This window comes from Lontra canadensis, unplaced genomic scaffold (assembly GCF_010015895.1).
Source record: "Lontra canadensis isolate GAN:19392208 unplaced genomic scaffold, GSC_riverotter_1.0 scaffold299, whole genome shotgun sequence".
Classification (NCBI taxonomy): domain Eukaryota; kingdom Metazoa; phylum Chordata; class Mammalia; order Carnivora; family Mustelidae; genus Lontra; species Lontra canadensis.
In genome coordinates, this window is record NW_022631293.1 from 60976 (window position 1) to 77502 (window position 16527).

Consider the following 16527-nt stretch of genomic DNA (forward strand, 5'->3'; position numbering starts at 1 on the left):
CTCAAACTCCAGTAAACTTCAGTCTCATATTCTGCCTTCAAACATGGTTATTCATGTGCAGAACCCGTTTTCACTTCCCTTAACTCCTTGATGTTATGTTATAGATCATTTTATCTCCTCTTGGCTGCTAGCTCAGTACCTTGCACATAACAGGCAGCCTGTAAGTAGTTGTTAAACGTAATTATTCTCAGTGCTTCTAACAGAATCTTAATGCATCTGAGAGGCTAAATCCATTAAAGCTTCTTTGCATAACTTGATTTTCTAGATTCTAATATACTTAAATTTTCAAATATTGGCTTTGAAAAATAAAAGCAAGATCAAAGTTGTATGTGCTGAAATGCCCTTAGAATATTAAGTAGTTGCGGGGCAGTGCCTGGATGTCTCAGTTGGTTGAGTATCAGACTCTTGATTTTGGCCCAGGTTGTGATCACAGGATCATGAGATCGAGAGCCCTGTGTCATGCTCTGTGCTGGGCATGGAGCCTGCTTAAGGTTCTCTCTCTCTCTCTCTCCCTCTTCCCACTGCTCCCCCTCACACAGTGTTCTCTCTCTCTCCAAAATAAATGAATAGATCTTAAAAAAAAAAAAGGAGTATTAGGTAGCTGATTACAATTTTGGGTGGCTACTACTATGTCACTTAATAGAGTTTGAAAGTTTGTCCTCTTATTACATTCCTCTAGCTTTGCTGGCTTGTTGCCTAATTCTCCCCGATAATTTCCAGATTCCAAGGTCTGTGGTCCAATATTGTGGGTAGAGTAATTTAGGATAGGTTATGTCAGATTTAATGTGGGCAAGGAGCACGCAGCCTAGGCACCAGGTGGGGGCTTGGGGAGGTGATGCATGGGTGCATGGCTGTACCGCCCGGGGAGGTGGTCGAGGCGCTTAAAGTGCCCCCTGATGTTACAGAGCTACAGAAACTTCACAGACCACAGACTGGCTTCTTTCTCCCCATCCAACTCTTTGTAACATGATCTATTTTTGCATTTTGGAGAATGAGAGTAATGCTTTGGATCATACAAAATAATTTTTTATATACAATCCTGAAAATGTATAGGAGACATCTGGTGGTAAATACCATTATCCCTTTTGGGTTGAATATTTTTAGGCTGCTAATCACACATGTACCTATATGTGTCAGCTGTACAGCTGTGAATAGCACTCATTGTTCCCAACCCCTTCCGCCTCCCCATCCCATTAACATATTCTAGCAGCGATGGAAGCATTTTTGCCTAATCTGAGCAAATTCCTCTGCTCTAGGTACTCAGCTTGAAACCGATGTTCTTAACGAAGACTCAAACGTCTTGGTCTTTCCACTTCTTGTGGAGGTCTTCATTGCTTCCATCAGTTTAAAGCCCTGTATACTTGTCCTAGATGGAATCGAAGAATTGATTGGCATTTATGGTATCTCAGGACAGAAGGTAATCTCTTTTTAAAATCATACTTATTTTATTGCTGTTTTATAAAAAGAAAACACCATAATTTAGAACGTATGTAACATATTTCCATTGTATCGCGTATCTGTATCTACAGGCGACATCGCTTATGGTCACTCTTCTCCATTTTATTGAACAAATAATTTTGTGGTGGCACTTAGAGTGGGTCAGGCACCCTTCTAGGAACTTTAGAAGTATGAACACATAGAATTCTCAGAAGAACTCTGTGGAAGAGAGACTGTGATCATCGTCCCCGCTTATGCAGAGGGGACAGCATGAGGAGACGTTAGGTGGCTTTATGGGGCATCTGAAGATGGTGGTAGACTGGGAGCTCACATGTGGGTGGTCTGGTTCTAGAAACTGTGACCTTTACTCCCACCTGGGCTTTACTCCTGCTCTCGCTGTTTTATACTTTTATCAAGCATTTATTGGGCCCCGAGTATTTTCTTTATGTTGCATATTTTGATCAGCTTCATCTACACTGGTTTTGCACATACCAAATTGGGTGCTCCTTAGTTTTTATCCTGTTTGAGGTAATATTGGATCCATGGAAACTCTAAGTCACCTTGGTATCAGCCATTATTTTGTGAAGCAATTTCTCTAAAACTTAAACACACATGAAATTATAAATTATGTCAGTAATTTACAAATAATCTATGTTTCTCATAGAGAATATGATGAAAGAAGAAGAACACAGAAAATTAAGTATACTCACGGTCTCACCACTGCTCAACATTTGGGAGTAGACCCTTCTTTTTTCTATGGATGTCTATACACACTCATTGAAGCTTATGTAAATGAAGTTACATACCATTTTGTTTTGTAATCTGCTCTTTAATTTAATACACAGCGACCACCATCAATTCAACAAGTAACTATTGACCACTCACTATGGGAAAAGCGCCATAAGCAGAGTTGGACGTGGTCCCTGCAAACCAGCAGGACTTTCATTCTGGCAGGGGATGGCTGATGTTAATGGCACGATTATACCAATGAGTATAGAATTGCAATTGTGACAGGGCCTGCCAAGGGTCTGTATGTAGTGCCGTGAGAGCCTCTAACGAAGGCTCTTGGCCTTTGGGGAAGGCTCCCTGGAAGAGGGGCTCCAGGCAGAGGTCTGTGGGAGGAGAACGGACTATCCTAGATGTCCTAGGATATTACCTGCACCAGTGTCGGGCAGCGGTTGGGAGCCTGCCTGGGGAGTCAGACCCTTGGTTTCAATCCCAGCCCTGCTGCTTACTATCAGAATGAGTTAGATATGACATTTAGCCCCTCTGTTTTGCAATTTCCCCCTCTGCCCTTCAGGAGGGTTGTTAGGAGGGCTCAGTGAGTTGGTGTATTAAAATTATACCTGGGGTTTGATTTATAGGAGGATGACTGAGTGCTGACATGGAGAAGCCAGTGCCACTGAAGGAAGAAATTATGACTTGCATTTCCCAAGAGATGAAGATACTCCTTGTCATACAGGGCCCCAGGGGAAGTCTCATGGTGGCCAGGAGGCAGAAGACAGGAGCCAGGAGAAGGCCCAGGCCAAAGCCTTTGTGGGGATTCCCATGGGAAAGGCAGAGTAAATCATTCAGGATATACAGTTCTGGCAGACTTTGTGGTGTAGGGACTGTCCCTGGTTTCTGGCTCTGGCCCTGGGATGATGTAGGTCAGGGAGATGTGGGCTTGGTGAATGAGAGGCGGATAAGAAGGCGGTGGGGGTGTGGTCTCGGATCTGCTGGTCTGCTCATGACAGGCACGTTCCAGGCAAGCTGTCCACCGCCTCTAGGAATTAACTTGTCTTGGGAGGACCAGTCTCACCTGGATCTGTCTGTAAGGCCCCTGAGAGAAGGCAAATTATCAGAAGACCCCAAAAATAAAAATCTCTAGCTAATAGAGTACCTGAAGACACGTTCAGCACGGTGCCTGGCTCAGAGTAAGTGGTCAGTGTTTGCTAGTTGCTCTTATTATTATCATAATCATTGCTAGGGGTGGGAGAGGCTGTTAAAGGAAGGTAGAAAGATTTGATTAGGTGTTTATTTGATTCCCAAATAAAACCATTTAACTTACGATAGTACTGTTGTATAAAGCGACGATTCTTCAGCATCAAACGGTGTTCTCTTTTTCAGTCCAGTGGTTTGGTTTTCACTCTTAGGGTTTCCTTTCGCCAGCACTGTAGGTCATTCTTCAGAAGCCTACGATCTGTCGGATTCCTTGCTTGTAGGAATCTCTTTTTGGAGGTCGCATCTGTGCTATCAAAGTCATCACAGAGGGGGCGTCAGTCAAATATAGTTCTGTGGGGTGAGAGTGGGTATTTTCTTACCACCGTATTGTTTCCTGTCCAGCTTATTGTTCGTAACCTTAACCCCAGCCTTTACCCAGTACTAACTCCCTCTAATTCCAGCTGCGCTGAGTTTAAAAACCAGCAACCAAGTAGTTTTAAAGTCTTTAAAGATTTCAAATGTCTTTGATGTTCTCCCTCAGGCGAAGGATTTCTCTTGGCTGCCGAGCTCAGTGCCTGCTCATTGCAAACTTATCATGAGCACCGTCTCCTCCAGCCTGTCCTACAAGTTGCTGTGTGCGCGCCCGGATGTGAGGACCGTGGAGCTCCTGAGTGCAGGAGACGAAGAGGTGAAACTGAACATCTTTAGACAGTATCTCTTCATTCCCAGCAGAGGCCCCCTCCGACAGACCAGACACCCTTTGAGGAAAAGAACAAACCTGAATCCTTTAAAACTCACGATCCTAGCAAATGAGCTGAGAGAATGTAGAATCTACCGAGATGAGTACCAGTGTCTGAAGGAGTACTTGGAGGTGGTCTCCATTCAGGAGCTCTGGGAACTGATTCTGAAACGCTGGATTGAAGACTACAGCTGGACTTTTCTGCCAAAAAGGGCCAATTCGGACACCGGGGCTTCAGGAGAAGGTAGGTCTCAGCCAGTATTGACAACGAGCTGGAGCCCACGGGGAGAAAGATGTATGGCGGGCCACCCAGAGGAGGAGGGTGTAAGGATAAGGCTGTAAGAGAAAATACAGGATGCCCACTTAAATTGGAATTTCAGATAAAGAACAAATAATCTTTTAGTAAAAGTATGTGCAGTTATTGCATGGGACATACTTATACTAAAAATTAGTCGAATCAGAGATAAAATAATTTCATTAGAAGTGGATCCCAAATTATTGCACGGACTCTACTTAACCAAAAATTAATTTGTTGGCTATCTGAAGTTCAAATTTAACTGCATTCTCTGTATTTTAATTTGCTAAATCCAACAACCCTGTGTAGGGAGCTCTGTGTTGACTGTAAAGAGAACTGTATGAGGCACATTTTTCAGGAGTCTGAGGAATGGGCCTTTACTCTTTCTTTTTTCAAAATATTTTATTTATGAGCAAGACAGAGAATGAGAGAGAGAGGGAGGGGTGGAGAGAGAGGGACAAGCAAACTCTGCATTGACCCTAGAGCCCCATGTGGGGCTCGATCTCAGGACTGAGATCACAACCTGAGCCCAAACCTAGAGTTGGCGGCCTAACCAACTGAGCCACCCAGACCCCCTTGGCCTTTATTATTTCTATAACTCAATTCTTTTGAGCCTATAGTCCAAGTTTTGGCAGAAACCTAATTCAGTTAATCTAGGTTAATTATATCAATTTAGCTTGTTTTCAGACAGATCAGGCTGTTTTTCAGTCAAGCGGGGATTTGTGTCCTTCCTGTGTCTCCTTTGGGTTGACCTTAAATCTGAGGCCCTTGGTACTGGGTGTCCTCGGTTGTCCTCTGTCCCTGCTGTCTTCCACTGAGGTGGTCATGGCCCCAGATGGTCTACAGTTAACTGACGTTCCTCCAGTTTTTTTTTTTAAGTTTTTTTTTTTTTTTAAGATTTTACTTATTTATTTGACAGACAGAGGTTATAAGTAGGCAGAGAGGCAGGCAGAGAGAGAGAGGGGGAAGCAGGCTCCCCACCAAGTAGAGAGCCCAACGTGGGACTCAATCCCAGGACCCTGAGATCATGACCCAAGCTGAAGGCAGAGGCTTTAACCCACTGAGCCACCCAGGCGCCCCACGTTCCTCCAGTTTTGGCCTCATCTAGGACACCTGTATTCCCATCTGTCCTTGGATTGGTCGCTCTCTGCTGCTGTCAGCCACCACATTCCCTCATCTTAACGTGAGGAGGCCCCACTAACATCTGCACCCTTCTGGAGCCTACCGTCTCGTGGGTAGTCAGCATTCCTGACAGGGCACGTTGGTTACTCCCCATACCCTCGGAGCTCCTGGCTCTGTAGGTTTCCCCATAGCAATTTTTGCTGTCTGGTTCTGAGGGCATCAGGAGATCTGCAGAGCTTCTGATTTTCAGGCTCCCGATGGGAAGCAGAGTGCAGGCTCTCTGTACTCCTGGGTCCCTAAGCGCATCTGTCTCATGGGTCCTCTCTCGCTGCTCACAGCCTGGGTTCAGGGGATGGCACAGGCCCCTTCATGGAAACCTGCCCTGGCAACTCCATGGCTCTCTTTCCTCACTGCTTCCTCCTCCTTTCTCGGTTCAGTCTTCCTTAGCTCATCCTGTAACTGTCTGAGTCTGTTTGTGGTTAAAAAATGTATTCCACGAGTTGGTCAGGAGATTGTCTTTTGGTATTCAACAGTCAGTCTTTTGAGAAGGAAAGTTTATTCTCAGAGCTGTTATCTCTGCTATGAGCTTCAAAGATCTCTTTTGAAACTTGAGTTTCTGCTACAATAACCTTCTCTGAAGGACGATGAATTCAGAGTGGAGCAGGGATGGGGATGTGAGGGTGGGGAAGGAAGCAGAAAATGCTTGGACTGAGAGACATATCGGTTGGCATGACAACATATTGTCCTGCTCCATTTTTTGCTCCAGAGTTTGCATTTCTGCAAATAAAATTAATTTCAAATTTAGTGTACCCTCCCCCACCTGCAAGGAGGTGAAATAAACATTTCTGTGCCCTGAGAAGGGTTACGCAGGTAAAGGGTCATGCATGGCTGTGCCCATGGCCATCCCTAGTCGTCCAGTGTTGTTCAGGAAAGCCCCGGCCCTCATCTCCTGAGGGACTACTCCTTTCCCTGGCTGACTGACCCTCACTGTCTAGCACTGCCTACTGACCCCTCCTCAGGTCCAAGGCACTGAGCTACAGGTCCAAGAAGAACTTGGTCAGACTCGGATCAACCTCTGAAAGAAGCTTGCACACCTGGGGCTGAGCAGCTGCCTCTGTTTTGTGATTGCCGGTGTTTGGGATCGTTCCCCAGTCCTAGCAGAGGAAGTCCATCTAGGATAGCAGACCCTACCGTTTCTCTTGATGGTCTTAAGGGTCTCTTTCGAGTCGGTTGATCATAAAGCCAGTGGGAAATTCAGCTGTGGTGGAAAAATCCGAGGGTCAGGAGAGTAATGTGTATAGCTGCCTTGGGTGGTGTCTGTGAATGTGTGCCAAGAGAGCAACCATGCGGAAGGCCCACTCCTTGCCCTAAATGCAAATCTGATGTTTGCACATCTCAGTAAAGACTGCTCACTAGTCTAGTAATTGGCCAACTTGCAGGCTTGGAACTGTAGCTCACATGGCTGTGTTAGCTGGGACAGTGTAGCTGATACTTAATGCCTGAAAGTCTGGGCTTGGAAGCCAGCTTGTCTGTGTTCAAATCCCAGTTCTGCACTTATTTCTGTGTGTTCTGGGTAAGTTATTTAACCTCTCTGTGCTTTGTCTTATTTGTACGACAGGGACGGGGTTAGGTAGTACCTACTTATAGGATGATTAAAAGAAGCAAGTTGTTAGTCATATAAAACATTTAGAATGATGCCTGGTAGCCGGGAACTCTTCTATTTTGACATCGTTGTCATTCTGTTGTCTTAACAGCGCTGGATGGCTGGGTGGCCGATGCTCTGTGCTTACTGAGCATCTCACATTGTGGACTGACCGAGGTTGAGATATTCCAGATTTTGGACATGCTGGGCTACAGGGATCATTACAAAGTTACCACGTTGCACTGGGCTGCCTTCCGCAACGCCACCAGACAGTGGGTCCAGGAGAAGCCCAATGGCCTCCTGTACTTCAGGCATCAGTCCCTGCGGAATGCTGTGGAGCACAAGCTTCTGGGTAAGGCTTGAGTCTGTGCGAGTATCTGCTCATTAAGAAAAGGGAAGTTCACGCACAAGGGGAAGCTTGTTGCTGGCATTTCTCAAATAGAAGTGAATCTATAAACACATATAAACATGGGGATATAAATTAATACTTGTACCTAATTGTGAGTAACAGAGACCTGAAATCAATGGCTTCCATACCAGGGTTTACTCTCTCACATGAGAACTTTCTGGAAGTAGGCTGCCTTCAAGGCTCCACATCATGATCTGGGATCCTGTTCCTTCTGTGCCCCCAATCCATACACTAGCTTGACTCTCAAGGTCACCTCATGTTCATGACTGCTGGAAGCAGTATGGCTGCTGGAGCTCCAGCCATTGCATTTTGGGCAACAGGAAGGATGAAGAGAAGAGGAAGGGCTTTCATTTCCTTTTAAGGAGTTTTCCCAGGTTTCCACCAACATTTCCTCTATATTTCCAGAACTTTGTTGTTTGCTGCACTAGATACAAGGGAAGCTGGTGAACAGAGGTTTCAACAGGAGTGTTGCTACCTTAAACCAAGGTGGGCATCTGTCATTAACAAAGATGAGATATGCGGTTACAGCATAGGCATCAGCAGTCTCTACCCTAATTCTGAAATCAAATTCTGTCCTCTTCTGAAAGGATAGTAGGTCTGAACCTGAGACACGATGGCAATCACAGACACTTGACCTAGAGGCAGACCATTCTATTCATATAGGGTCCTCCTACAGGTATGAGGACTTAAGAAAAACCTTTAAATCACAGCCTCTGCAAAGATTCTAAGCTCTTTACAAATTTCCTTTTAGGTTTACTATGTCCTCTTTCACTTTCTTTTTTAAAAAGATAAATCCTTTCCACTGTTCCCCTCCTACATTGTCATCATTTCCACCACCTCTGAAGTTACATAACATAGCAAAGAGAACAGGGCGAGGAATGAGGATGTTTCTAGGTGTGAAGCCCGCTCTTCTGCCCATTGGCCTCCGATGGTTTGCAGCACTCAGTCTCTTCGTTTTCCCAAAGAACAGTAACACTCTTGGAGGTACAGAAACGAAAGGGCCAGTGTGGCTGTTAAGATTCTGGGTATAGGCTGTACCCCTTCTCTGCACTGTGAGCCCCAAAATAAGACACTGCTGGCAATACTATTTTCAGAAAAAAAAAAAAAAAAAGCCAAGCAAAAACCAACCCAACTTTTCATGCTGTGGAATCAGGACGTGAATACATCTTTCCTGGAGGCACAGGGAATTGTCATTTCAATAATTCACTTCCACATGGCCTGAGCACGGGAAGCAAACACATCCTATAAGGAGAAAAAAGATCCCAAAGCTAGGGCTAGAGGACTTGAGTCTGTGATGATATTTTTGGTAAAGGGCTATCTTTTGACATATTTTGTCCAAATGTCACATCCTTCCTTTTAGGGCCAACTAGTCTCTTTCCCATGCATACATATGCATGCCCCGTTCCTTTGAGATTAATACTCTGGTATTACATTCAGTGTGTAACTTAAGTTACTCCTATCGAACGTCGGCTAGTCTAGAGGCATGCTTTGATCCCTGGGCTGTGCTAGAGAGGCATCTCTCCCCTTCTGCTACTAGAGCTGAGGATTACTTGGTCTTGCATACTTTGTGTGTGGGTGCCCATGTGTGTGTATGCGTGTGTGCGTGCGTGCGTATTAGTGGGGCTGGAAAGGAAAAGGTCAATTAGGGAGAAGAGTAGAAAAGCTGGGAGATGCTCTTCTATTGCTTCTAGATCATTACCGTGGCTTGTTGCCCTCGGCTATCATGGCCACTACCTTCTATTTAGTGCTTTCACTGTGCCAGCCACTTCATATACATTATTTCCTTTATTTCTTGTGTACATAGACCATCCTTCGATGAGGCTTGGTCACGTCAGTTCTGGTTCTCATCGGCCTCCTAGAAAGTCCTCACCTGCTCTGGGTGTCTGTGGGAGTCCCTGAGCAGTGTTCCATGCGCTCCCCCATCTGTTGGCTATACTCACCCCGGAGAGGATCTTGTGCTTACTGGTGTGGGTACCTCCCAACTGCCCCTGCGAGGCCCACCATGAGAAAACAAGGCCTTGTGCTGAGGACCCTCTCTCTTTGTCCCATGATCGAGAGGTGCCAGGGTGGTGCTGGTGTCCCAAGGGGGAATAGGTGTTTTCTAGGAGACCTGAGCCATGAGAGCTTCCTCCCCCAAACTCCACCCTTCCTCAGGATCTCAGGGAGCCCTTCCTGGAAAGAGCCCCTTCTTTTTCTTCTAAGAACTCCTCACCTCATAAAGCTCTGAAAACCCAATCTGTGAAGCCCATTTTACAGCAATTGTTGAGGAAGGAGTCAGCATAGCATAATGGGTAAAAATGGGGTCCTGATGCGAGATTGGGGGTGAGCCTTGGCTTTCCCACTTTCCAGCTAAAGCTGTGGCTACATCATTTCACCACTCTGTACCCAGGTCCCTCTTTCATAAAGTAATCAGTGAACCAACCTCAGAGCATCATTACTAGTAAGCATTCAATGACGGATTCATGTAATTGTAAGTATTTAGAGTAGGCCTGGCATGTAGTAAATTCTTGAGAGATGTTAGCCATTATGAATTTTCCCTTTGTTTGACTCATCTGTCTCCCCTGTGGCCTTTTATCTACCATCTTTCCCAAAATGACCCGCGCAGATCAACTGGTGATCTTGAATCCTGTTGGCCTGAGGGTTCTTCTATTTTATCGGACTCCTTCACGCAGGTCTGAATTCCCTGGGCCCCACTCCAGTTACATGTGATAGATGTTTGGTGAATGAATGCACAGCTATTCCTGGCAGTTGGTTTTTTGACTCTGCCATTTTTAGAAGCTTCCATATCCATTGTTTTGAGAGCCAGTCTCTAGTTTTTGCCTCTAGTGGAATCAGGATCTGGAGGGCTGACCACAGGAGAGGGGAGGAGGTTTGAGTTACCTGCAGGTGACACTGGTTATGGGAGAGGAACAGCCTCATTCCAGCCTCTCTTTACCTCATTCCCAGGCCTGTCTGCTGTTTGGCCAAGAGTCTACCTTCTTTCCTACTGGCAATCACCATGGGTTTTATTATAAACAATTTCTTAATAAGAGTAATGACTTTGAAATCTGACAGAACTGGCATGACCTTGTGAAAGGTGCTTAACTTTCTAAGACTCAATTTCTCATCTGCAAAATGGGGATAATCACAGTACTTACCTCAAAGGTAATAAAAATACTAAGTATGCTTAATGTAAGGTGCTTAATATAGCATCTGGCACAATGATAAGCACTGTGGTGGCCATGACAGCCAATTGCCAATATTTCTAGCCCCTCCACCGACCTTGGGAAGCACCAGTGCTGTCCATGGTTGTACATGGCTCCTGGCAATGTTCCAGATGGCGGCTGGTCTCTCAGTCCCGGAGTGAGTAGACCTGGGTTTGGAGGTCCAGCCAACCTGTGATGGCATGATAAACCTTTGCTGTTTTAAGCCACTGAGATTTTGGGGCCATTTGTCCACATAGCATCATCTAGCCTGTCATGAGAGAGAATGACACTACAGAAATACCAGTCAGTAAGTCGGTGAGAATTGTGCTGAACTTTGTATGTGTGGATGATGCTGAGGTCGAGCCATTCCTCATACCTCGTGCAGGAAGGTCAGAAGGTTTGAATCCTGCTGCTTTAGTCATGGGCTGGCCTCTAGCCACCTGGTCCCTCTGAGTTTAAGTAGCTTTGTCTGTCATATGGGGATTGGGTTAACCAGGGTTCTCCAGAGAAACAGGACCAATAGGTTTAGATCTCTGTCTCTATACAACTAGATGTATCTCTCTATATGTTTATCTGTATATAGAGCTCTAGAAAAAGATTGTGAGGGTTTGGCTTATGTGGTTATGGCGATTGGGAAGCCCCAGGATCTTGCCATCTATAAGCTGGAGGCCCAGGAAAGCTGTTGGTAGAGTTCCAGTCCAAGTCCAAGGCCTGGCAATCAGAGGAGCCCATGCTGTAAGTTCTAGTCTGAGTCTGAAGATCTGAGACCCGGAAGTGCTGAGAAGTCAGAGATTCCAGCTCCAGCAGAGAGAAAGCTCTCCTTCCTCTGCCTTTTTCTGTTCCGGCCCTTAGCTGATCAGATGATGTCCACCTGCTTGGTGAGGGCAATCTTCACTCCGTCTACTGGTTTGGATGCAAATCTTCTCTAGAAACACCCTCAGAGACACACCCTGAAATAATACCTAACCAGCTCTCCGGGAATCCCTTAGGCCAGTAAAGTTGACATGTAAAATTACACGGGAAGATGACAGATTTTCATATCCTTTCATATCTCACAAGGTCATTTTGTAAAAGGATAAGCTGTTTTCTGTGACAGTGTTTTGTGCCCTTTAAGCCTTGTGTTTAATACTCTAAATCTTGGACGCAGGGTAATATTTGTCCTAGTTCTCCTTCTCTCTCATTCCCCAACCCCCTTCCCTATTTACGACCCACAGAAATGCCCTCACAGTGGCCACAGGAAGTGGTGAGTTTCCTTCTTCCTCTATGGGTTTCTGAATCACTGTACATGCCACCAGCTAGCATGCAGTCTCTCCAAGTGCACAGGTAACCAGGAAATCATTCCAATGGATGTGGAATGGTAATTTGAACAGTGGGCTCCCCTTCTTCTTCTTTTTTTAAGATTCTATTTATTTGACAGAGAGACAGCGAGAGAGGGAACACAAGCAGGGGGAGTGGGAAAGGGAGAAGCAGGCTCCCTGCTGAGCAGGGAGCCCAATGTGGGGCTCGATCCCAGGATCCCAGGATCATAACCTGAGCCGAAGGCAGAGGCTTAACAGCTGAGCCACCCAGGCGCCCCAAATGGGCTCCCCTTCTGTTACTGCTCTTGTGAAGAGCTGGGCCTGGTAGGCCATCCAGCAGAATGATTCATCTTGGAGAAAAAGCCTCAAGCAGAAAATTTAAAATACTTCTGTTTCACCGTCCAAGGTTAGGTACCTCTAAACTTTTAATGCAACAAAACCCTTTTGTTTTTAAGGAGCTCGTTTCTGAGTAGTACGATCTGTTGGAATCCCTCCTCTGGTGGAGAAAATACCGACATCTGGCCCATAGTGTCCAATCTGTCGTTAGTCTGCTCAGCTTCCCCTTGGCCTCTCCAAGACCCAGAGGCAGACTAACTTCTCCAAACTGCGTGTCCTCACATATTTGAAAGTGTTCATTTAGGTGACAACCATGACGTATAATTAAGATAGAAAAAAAGTAGGTTATGAACATTTCTTGGGGGGGAGGGGAAGACAGCGTGAAAAATGAGCGTGCCCCCCTAGCTTTTCAAAATCTGGGTCAGTGATCATAACTCTAATTCTTTGGTAAATTCAGACGGACTTATAAGAAGGTATATTTTTAATATTTCATGGTTTTTCCCCCCAACTCCCTGTTCATTATCTCTAATGATGGCCACAGAGCTGTTATGTAGTGTTTTCACGTACTAAAAAGGCAGATGCCTTCCACTGTGATTGATTTCTCAATAGGTGTGCTCACTCCCGTCAGAGAAAGCAGTCCATATACCTTTCAGAACCCAACGAATCACAGGAAGACACATTTCCACCGAGTCTTAGCCCGATACTTCCAGCGGCAGACGGCTTTCTGGAGAGTATACGAGGAGCTGCCCTGGCACATGAAAATGAGCGGCTCCTGGGGCGACCTGTGCAGCTTCCTCTCAAGCCCCAGGTAAGTCTCGTCCTTCTGCGTGACGGCCTTGGAGCACATCTCCTCCTTCCTCTGCTGAGCGCGGTGCTGACACGCCCACGTGTCCCTTAAGCGGGGGCTCCTTCATTCACAAACCCGGTCAAGCACCTGTGCCTTCCTTCGGATGGGCCCCTCGTTTGGCATCCCCCTTCTGTGGCTCATGGATTCCCAGCATCCCTCCAGTGGATCACCCGGCTCTCAGAGTGACTCTATGGGGTTCCTCTCAAAGTTAGGACAATTCCAGAGGCAGGAAGAGTTGTAGATGGGCTAGGATAAAGGATTGGCCACATTGTCCTGCTAGACCCTCTGAATTTCCTCCTGTCCCTTTCTTTCTTTTCCCTCCTCTCTACTCCTCTCTGTCCCCTCCCCCCTTGTCCCCTTATGCACCCCTTGGCAAATATGTATCCTTGACTCGCTCTGAATCCCAGCTCTTGTAGGCCCTGGGGATGCAGCTCTTGTCTGGCGGGGAGCATGTGGAGCCAAAGAAGAGCTACCCATGGGGGTCAGGGCTTCATTAGAGCAAAGACATAGAGCTGGCAAGCTTGGGAGAAGGAGAGGCTCGCTCTGCCTGGGAGATTCGGGGAGCCTGCCTGGAGGAGGTGGCCACCTGGACAGATGAGTGGCAATGGCTTTAAGTGCTTAAGAGTGACAGGCTCACATTTATCTGGTGACCTATGAAAGTCATAGTAGTTAAGGAGTTTATAAATAGGCTGATGGAATGGGGCAGATAGCAGAATAGCTTCCCTTCAAGACACGAAATGCAAAAATGACTTACATTAATATGTTGTGTTGTAAGTATCACAGACTTTCTATCAAAGATCCGAAACCCAAGCTTCTGGACAAGGCTGCACCTCATCTACTACTGGAACGTGTTATCAGAAGTTGGATATGACGTTGCTGAGGCCTACTTGTTCACGGTGGCCAAGATTAAAGCTGACAAGTGCCATAAAGTGAAGAAGAGAAACACACTCTCAGGTACTGTGAGTTGCTGTGGTTCAGTTCCATTTTACAGGGATGTAATGTGGCCAAGAGTGACTGCTCTCCTGTTTCTCCACATACTTCTGGTCATCCCAGCAGACCTCTGAGTACTCCTACCCGCAACTTAAGCCAGCCATTTCCGAAGATAGGAAATGGAGAAAGAGCATCAGTGTCCAGACGGCTCCTCTTTCTGTCTTGCTGTGGCTGTTTTGTGAGGCTCCATCCTTTGCATCTTCCTCTCTATCTTCTCATGGCCTCAAGTGCACTTCCAGCATCTTCGTCTTTCTTCTGTCGTTCCAACCTTGCCCTCCTCTCCAAGCTGCACATGTGGCCCACCTCCCGCGGGCTCTGGGCAGTACTGTAGCTCCACCGGCGGCGCTCCTCAGTGACCAGCCGACAGTTCAAACGAAATACATGCAAACCCTGATGTTCTAGATGTTCCCTCCGCACTTGTGCTTCTTTCTGTCTCCGTCAGAGGAGGGAGGGGCTCCTCTGTTAGGGGCTCACGCTGCCTCTAACTCGCCCACCCTGCAGCCCCTCACTCAGTCCTGGAGACACACATTTGTGTCGAGCATGGCCCCAATCTGGGTTGGGGCAGCTGTCCTTCGACGTTCTGCCTAACGGCTTGGATTTGGACAGCACTCCTCTGGTCAATATTTCTTCCCTTTGTGCTCCATACGAGGTCCCCTTGCCTGTGTCTCTTTCTCCCTTCATTTCCTGGCTTCTTAAACAGTGATAAGTTCATGCATCCTTTTAACAAGCAGTAACTGTGCACCTTCCCTGGGCCATGGGCTCACTGGGCGCTGCTGACATATCGCTGAATGAGGCCAACTCGTTCAAAACTCGTTCAGAATGGAATCCTTGCTCCCAAGGTTTTACCATCTAGTGAGCATAAGGACGGATTCTGAACATTTGTCACGTGCCAGCCGCTAAGTTAAATACTTGATATGTATTTTGTTCAACTCTAAGAAAATCTCTGTAATACGACTAATATCTCAGTTGAAACTAAGGAAACGGAGTCTCAGAGAGGTGAGGTAAGTTGCCCAAGGTGTCCCAGATAGTTAGGGATGGATTTGGACTATGTTTTTTCCTGCATCCCTTTTGGTCCTTAACCGTGTAGACTTTACCTGTATTCTTCTTCTTCTTCTTCTTTTTTTTTAAAATATTTATTTGAGAGAGAGAGAGAGCACAAACAAGTGGAGGGGCAGAGGGGGAGGGAGAGAGAATTGCAAGCAGACTGCACGCTGAGCACAGAGCCTGATGCAGGGCTCAGTCTCTTGACCCTAAGATCGTGACCTGAGCCAAAATCAAGAGTCAGATGCTTAACCAGCTGGGCCCCCTCCAGGCACGCTGTTGATATTCTTACTACCGTGTATGAATTATGTAATTCTGGAATTTCTCCAATTCACGAATCCTCTGGGCGGTAGGACCCAAGCGGTAGTCTGAGGATTCTGCTGTGGTGAATAAAGCCAGGATGCGTCTGGAATTGTATTGGTGCCTAGGGATGTAGGGCGTGGGAAGGACACAGGGGACGCGGGATGGTGCTGGGGGTTGGGGGGAGCGCTGTGTGTCACAGGAAGCTGACAGCTAACCCACAGAAGATGAGATCTCTGGGGTGGGGGTGAGAGTCCTTCCTGATGATGCCATGCAGCTTGTCATAACGTGGTTGTTATGGTGATGGAAAGGGCTGGGGGCTGGGGGTTGGCTGGTGGGAGGAAATCACCTAACATTTCAGTGTGTGAGGATTTTCTGGATGTAAATGAGTCTAGTTCAGAATGTGTCCCTCTGAATTAGGCTGGAGACATCTTTAAGTCTCTGGTGATCTGCAAACATGCTGTTCGTATGATCCTGTGGTGGTTAGTCTCTGCTCATTTTGGGCCCTGAGACGCTCCTTAGCAGGGAGTCCTGGCGTCCATCACTGCCTTTGACACCTTCCATCTTCCTCATCCCTCATGTCCTGTCACAGTCCGGTCCAGCCTCTCGCAGCCCCGTCTTGGGCTCCAGGCCTTCATGCCCTCTGTCTGACCAGTCTTTATAAAGCAAAGCTGTGATCAAGTCACCCTGCACGTTGCTGCTGTCCACCTTCATGTCTTCTGGCAGAGTCAGCCCATGGTCATTTTGGGGGGTGGAAGGGGAGGGCTTCGTGAAGTCCCTCTGGGACTGTGTAGGTTTACTTTTCCGCCTTTTGGAAGGCTGAATGTAGAAGTCACAAGACCAGCAACTTGTCACCAAAGCAATAGCAGATTCATTGGAATGGGTTTAATTATAGCAGGAGTCCTATAATAGTCCCAGGAGGCATTCCAGTGGTCTGGTTGGCTGCTGGGCCCCCCAGACATT

The 16527-nt window shown here is 46.7% G+C and overlaps 1 protein-coding gene across 1 annotated transcript in view; it reads left to right on the forward strand.

Annotated features, from left to right (window-relative positions):
• The window catches only part of LOC116862682 (putative tetratricopeptide repeat protein 41), an 89492-nt gene that overhangs the window by 27487 nt on the left and 45478 nt on the right, over positions 1-16527 (forward strand). Inside the window, exons 5-9 of the mRNA XM_032850045.1 lie at positions 1257-1417; positions 3902-4343; positions 7271-7510; positions 12996-13194; positions 14009-14187. Of these exons, the coding sequence (XP_032705936.1) occupies positions 1257-1417; positions 3902-4343; positions 7271-7510; positions 12996-13194; positions 14009-14187 (1221 nt within the window). The remainder of the gene's footprint in view (positions 1-1256; positions 1418-3901; positions 4344-7270; positions 7511-12995; positions 13195-14008; positions 14188-16527) is intronic.